Genomic DNA, 6,168 nt, shown 5'->3' with positions numbered 1-6,168 from the left:
TTGTATTACTTTTGTTTGAGAGTCAATGGTGGTTAATAAATCAATAGTGATAATTTGCTGACAATGTAAAAAACACTTACACTGACAGTGTATACATATTAATCGAATTATAAATATGAGGATCGAGACATTAACCAATAGATAGAATATAGACCTGTGAACATAATAGAATATACTGCTGTAAGGCAATGCTGTGAAAAAGTGGATCCCTTGCTCTCCACTCGTTGATAAAATTATAACCAATATTTTTAAAATCGGAAAAACCAGGTTCACCCGTGCCTGCATGAATCAGAATTGAAAGGTTCATCTCAAGAAAAATGAAAATCAAAAGAAATATTCGTATTAATAGGAGAATTTAATGTAGGTTTTTTTTCTTCAAAAGTGTCGTACTTCAGAGTCAACCTACCTCCATGTGTAAAATGACAAGTTGCATTTCTAGAGGTTCCATATAAACTTTCTTGTTCTTCTTCAGCTACATCAGATTTTGGAGAAATTTGTGAGGCCTCTGCCAATTGTTCTTCGACAACCGAATACAATCTTTGCAGCAGTGCAACAGCTCCTCCCTAATTATTTTCAAGTTTCAGTCAAACAATATCACAAAGAAGAGTGATGAAGAAAATATATAATCTAAATTACCTGCCAAAAGGAGTAGCAACCATCCACCAATTTATTTGTTCTTCCCTGGAATCCGCATTCCTTGCCTTGGCGGAATACTACCCAATCCTAATAAGGTCTAAAGATTATTATATCATTCATGTAACTTTAAGCATGTGCAACTTGAAATGAGGTTGTTATGATTAATTGGAAGCCATGAGGAAAGGAACAATTATCTTACAACTAATCGAGGCAGATCCAAGCGATTAACCTCTCCAATCAGAACCATTGCAGCTAATCCACAAAAGGTGTACCTGTTTAACAAATAATATCTATTAAGACTTCTGATATGCACTTTGGTTTTTAATTCCATAATCATATTGTTGTAAAGAGATATAATGTGAGAGAGAGAATAAATAGGATGACACATACCCACCATGAGCCTCGGCCCCAGGCTCACCAGCAATGCCACCCTCATAAGTTTGACAACTGCAGAGAAACACCATAGAGCATAAAATATGTATCGCACCACACAGCATGCATTTAAATTTTTTTTTCCATTTTTAAGTTGACAATTGAACTGGGTTACTTTTAACACTAAGAAACCAATGCTGCTATGCCATCAAAATGAAAACCATCTAAACAATGTCTAATATGAGAACAGCCAAATTCATTCTAAAGCACCCAAAAAGTGGAGAGAATTCGAGATCCCAACATAAGCATACAACATTGTTGTGGCTATTGAAACTTTTAAGTATTAAAAGTGGCTATAATTAAAGATCCCGTTCAATGCCACACACAGTTAATGAAAATATTGTAAAACAATTTGCCTTAATTCAGTACCCCAACATGCTATACCACCAAAATTTTGCTAAATGCACCCTTCAATTATTACGAGGCAAGGCCCTATGTGAAGCCACAAACGGTTAATGAATATATCATACAACAGTTTTTTTAGAGTGAATACTCACTTCTATCCTTATGAATTTTCACATGTACCAATTTGATCCCCGAAAATGTAAAAATCTGAACTAGTACTCAAAGATCGTGAATGTGAGTCAAAGAATGACTAATTTGACCAACATTTCATATTTTTGGGGACCAATTTAGGTTTTAAAATTTTTCAGGGACCGACTGGTACAAGCAAATTTTTTGAGGAACCAAAGTAGGTCTTTACTCTGTTTTAATGTCAAGTTGTCAACATATTTTGAACACGTGCAAATTGTTGTGAAGGAAAATCAAAAAACAATCTACGCAGTAGAAAGAAAAATGAGTCTCAGTTTTGTCAACTGTGAAGTTTCTATTCTAAACATTGCTCTCCAAGATGGGACCGTAGAACTATATTTAGTGCCAAATTGAAGTTACTGGTTCTTGAAACTAACCTTAAAATGTAGTCTCCAACATTCTTGATCAGCTCATCATCCAAAATGTTCAAAACACTTGCAACCTGGTTCCAACAAGATCCTCTATGTTACCAGCAATAGCATAAAAATCCCTCCCACAATGATGATAATAAAGGATAGCAGTAATAAGGTCTTAGTTAGCCATCAGCTTTTAACATATTGTCATTCCTAATTAGTAATTAGCTATATGAGGCTTTTCTAATACAATGAAATGATCATTGTAATAAGATTTATGCGTAGTACTGATCCACAAAGTGCAATGCCCGATTTTATGTACATATTTACACATTAGTATGTGTTAAACAAAGACAAAAGTACAGAAACCAACTTACAGAAATGGCAGTGTAGCATGCTCGAGCATCAATTTCTCCTTCATCATGCATCCTGAATAAAGAGTATGATTGGGGGGGAATGATTGAATTAAAAAATGTTACGCCAAATCAATCCTAAATGTGTCAACGAGAACAATAATAAGCATGAAAAAATGCTTTTAACATAAAGTTACACCATTCACATCAGTGATTTTGTCACATTTTAATTTCTGCGCAACTAGCTCCAAACACACGCAATCAAATCTGTAACAGTTCAAAGGTGCGAATGATGTGTGTGCAAGCGGTGTGTAAGTAATGGACACATAAGCATACCACATCACGGTTGCTCGTTATTCATAAAAAATTAGAATGAGTCAAATGACCATCAAATAAAATTAAAAACCGGAAGCAGCATATGACATCTATCTTGTTTCTTATTGTTAATTGAAGTAAATGAGATGAATAAGACATCAAACCTGAATCCCCCATTTGGTTGTTTCATCCGCCGTAGAAACCCATATAGTTTATCTCTGAGAACAATTATTCAAAGTTTAAAACAAATCATTCCAAATGTACGAAAATTAACTCCAGCAGATAAATGATACATGGTATATACTATTAAAGTATAAACTATTAAATGCTTGATTTGATGATCATAAAGTGACCACCTATTAATTGATGCCAAAGCTTTCTGACCACCCAAAGTAATGAGTGCATTGACAGCAGCATAAGTTGTAGCCAGATGAGGCATCTGAGGAAGATTTCAAGGACATTAATCACTATGCTTTTGAACATTATAAAGGTGCATGGTACAGAAATACAACTTCAAAATTTGAGAAGTATTTTACTTCTTCCAAGACTAGATTTACAGCCAAAACAAAGTGAACCCCTACAATACAAGGCATATTGTTGTCATAAACTATAATTTAATCAAAAACATGAAAGAACTGAAAAAAGATATGTCATTAACTATTCAAAATCAAACACTACAAGCCTTCTAAAGCCACACAACTGGGCTACGCCGTATAACCTCCCTTTACCATATTCTTTTCCGTCTTTACAAAATTCCAGTTATGTACTAAACATAAGTATAGAAGCATGTTTTACATCATAACTAAACATGTTATTAGTTAGTTTCAGTTCAAAAACATTAGAGTTGGCAGAAAGAGTCGATTAAATCAGTTCTTGATACAGAGAAGCTGAGAATCAAATTCAACAAGGGCGAGTTTGATATTGAAGTTTAAAGCAGTATAATCACACACACACACAAAACCAAAAAACATAACAGTTGCTTGCCTGTCCCGGTCCCCCAGCATATCCACCATTCGGATCCTGTTGGTACACAAAGAACAACACACTTAACAAGGCGTAGAAAAGGGATTAGAATAAATCCGCAAACCAATAAACCCTGTAATTGCCATACACCAAAAGAAAATAAAACATGACAAATGACAATTAAAGGACCAGCTAGTAGTTATTCTGTATAGAACTATGTAAATGTCATGTTGGTTCATTATATACACTCTTTCTCACATCAATTAAATGATTCATACAACTAAAATCGATACCTCGGCAACACTCACATTTACATACATTATGTCTGCTCCACTTCAAATTACGAGATATCACGATACACACCCAGACTCACATTTGTCTATGATGTCTAGAAAGGTGTCCCAACAAAGTTGTTTCCTTCTCACATTAAAATATTTCAGATTTCTTGTTGTATCCTTCTCTACCTAGCGAGTTTGGTAAGACACATAACAAAAACAAAATGTGGGTTCTCCTGCAATTTCAACACTCTCTCTATTTATTCATTTCCTATACAATTTACAAAGAATGCAAAATAGTACAAAATGCAGTGAGAATATGAATTATATAAAAAAAATGGAAACCTGGCAACGGTTCAGGAAATCAATAGCATTGTGTTGGATTTGATAATCAAGAGATTCTCCCAACAAAGCAATAGAGTGTATTATCCAATAGCAGAGCCAGGGTCGACTGAAATTACATACAACACAAAAAGACAACTTTTTTATTTATTTATTTGGTATTACCAAAGATACCCCTCACCCTTTCGGGGCTTCGTGTTGCCCCATCAACAAGTGTAGCTTCCAGAAATCGAATCCTCAAACTTGTTGGTTATTTATTTATTTAATAAAGAGACAATCTTATTCGAGTAAGTGAAAACTGGAATACTTACTTGGCATCAAGGACGGAGAAAGAGGGAGGGAGGTGAGAGAGAGATTTGGTGAGGTACGTGATATGATTATCGCGTTGGAGTTCAAGCATGAGAGATTGTGCGGTTTGAGGAATAGAAGAGAAGAGTTGAAATATCTGAAATACCTGAGACTCTACCATCCATTGATCCCTTTGAGTCACTGTGGGAATAGTAGAAGAGGCTGATGATGGATCCATCTATTGCTCCTTTCTTCCTTCCTATCTTCTTCTTTTCACTTTCACTTTCTCCTAACTAAGAGTCACAAAGTAGGCATGGGTTTGATGTTAGTGTTGGGTTTCAGGCAGCCTTCTCATGCTGGAGCTCACAATTACAATTACGTTGGTCCAATGTGATGAAAATTAAAATAATACTAATACCCATTTGTATTCTTTAAAAAATTTCACCAATTTGATAGGAAAAATAAAAATTCAAATTAATATTTAAATATTATGAATATGAACCAAAATAATCTCATTTAAAGATTATAAAAATGTTAAAATGAATAATTTAACTTATATTTAATATCTTGGTTACCATTTTGGATTTTCAAACTTTTAGAAACTAAATTGATATTAGTAAAATTATTTCATGATCAAAATAATTTTTTACTCTAAAATTTATTGGATCCAAAATAATCCATTTTCTAAACTCCAACTTAATAATATATGATTTTCTCCCAATATACTTACCATATCGTAGAGAATGAAAAAAGTTTTATATTGATCGTTGAGTGTGTAACTAGGAATAGGGATGATAATAACAATTGAACACATGAGTACCCATTCGAACTTAACCCGAATTTAATGAGTTAAACTCGCTGCCATTATGTTTGAGTTCGGGTTTGGGTATTATCCAATGTTAATTTCGGGTTCAGGTTTGGGTATTATCCAATGTTAATTTCGGGTTTGGGTTTTATTCGATGTTAATTTCGGGTTTGGGTTTGGTACATGTGATATCCTATCCTGAACCCATCCCAGTTGGTGCTGCCATTCATTCTCCAAGTTCATGTGTACTCTATTCATCCAAAAGATATATTCTACATTATTCATCTAATAAAATCCCGAATTAGATTGTATTGGATTACCTTGTTTTTTGTGGTGAATCATATTAGTTAAATTATGAATCACCCTTTAGTTTTTCCTATTCTTACATGATGTGCTTCATCTCCTCCATCCATTAATTTCGTCAGAGCAATCTCAATTCAAGTTACAAAATGATAAAAGGCTTTCCCTACAAAGTTGTAGTTACAACACAAGTAAAATAATGTATTGCAATATACTTAATGTTAAGTTCTTTCTAGAGTTTCGGGTTCCTCGCCAGTTTCGGGTTATCCAAAAGTTGACGATTTTGGGGATGGTATTGCTAATTTCAACCTCGTTGAGTTCGGATTCAAGTTTTGAATTTTGGGTTTGGGGTTGGGCAAATATAAATCTTACCTCGATCCGCCTCATTGTCATTCCTAACTAGAAATAAATCTAGAAAAATGGTTTTCTTGCATCAAACTTTAACATGTTTTAAATAAAATCTATTTTTCCTTATACATATATAAGGTATTTGTTGGAATTTGTTGAAACAATGATGTTTTGAAGTGAAATGAAAAAAACTCATTAGTCTCACTTTGCTTGGAGGAGGGAAGTTG

General features: G+C 34.0%; 1 protein-coding gene across 2 annotated transcripts; it reads right to left on the bottom strand.

Annotated features, from left to right (window-relative positions):
- Positions 1 to 111: 111 nt before the first annotated feature.
- Positions 112 to 4,819, bottom strand: LOC109341002 (protein farnesyltransferase subunit beta-like). 2 transcript variants are annotated; one of them, XM_019578786.1, is made up of 13 exons: positions 4,512 to 4,819; positions 4,204 to 4,309; positions 3,605 to 3,640; positions 2,977 to 3,059; positions 2,785 to 2,838; positions 2,330 to 2,381; positions 1,977 to 2,041; positions 1,027 to 1,083; positions 836 to 908; positions 637 to 723; positions 477 to 563; positions 407 to 446; positions 112 to 279 (listed from the first exon to the last, which is right to left on the bottom strand). In XM_019578786.1, exons 1-13 carry the CDS (start codon positions 4,724 to 4,726, stop codon positions 131 to 133), a joined length of 1,104 nt encoding a protein of 367 aa, XP_019434331.1. In that variant the 5' UTR covers positions 4,727 to 4,819; the 3' UTR covers positions 112 to 130. The 2 variants fall into 2 exon arrangements, with proteins under 2 accessions (XP_019434331.1, XP_019434330.1); XM_019578785.1 differs by having other exon boundaries at positions 407 to 563; positions 4,512 to 4,816.
- Positions 4,820 to 6,168: the final 1,349 nt, after the last annotated feature.

This window comes from Lupinus angustifolius, unplaced genomic scaffold, assembly GCF_001865875.1.
Source record: "Lupinus angustifolius cultivar Tanjil unplaced genomic scaffold, LupAngTanjil_v1.0 Scaffold_327, whole genome shotgun sequence".
Lineage (NCBI taxonomy): Eukaryota > Viridiplantae > Streptophyta > Magnoliopsida > Fabales > Fabaceae > Lupinus > Lupinus angustifolius.
This window is presented reverse-complemented; position numbering and strand designations above follow the sequence as displayed.

Bases quoted from the DNA above. Each gene is read 5' to 3' on its own strand.
- LOC109341002 (XM_019578785.1), bottom strand. From the start codon at position 4,726: ATGGATCCATCATCAGCCTCTTCTACTATTCCCACAGTGACTCAAAGG. The intron at 2,382-2,784 runs GTTTGATGTCTT...CTCTTTATTCAG, and splicing joins CAACCAAATGGGGGATTCAG to GATGCATGATGAAGGAGAAA. The intron at 724-835 runs GTAAGATAATTG...AGACCTTATTAG, and splicing joins TGGATCTGCCTCGATTAGTT to GATTGGGTAGTATTCCGCCA.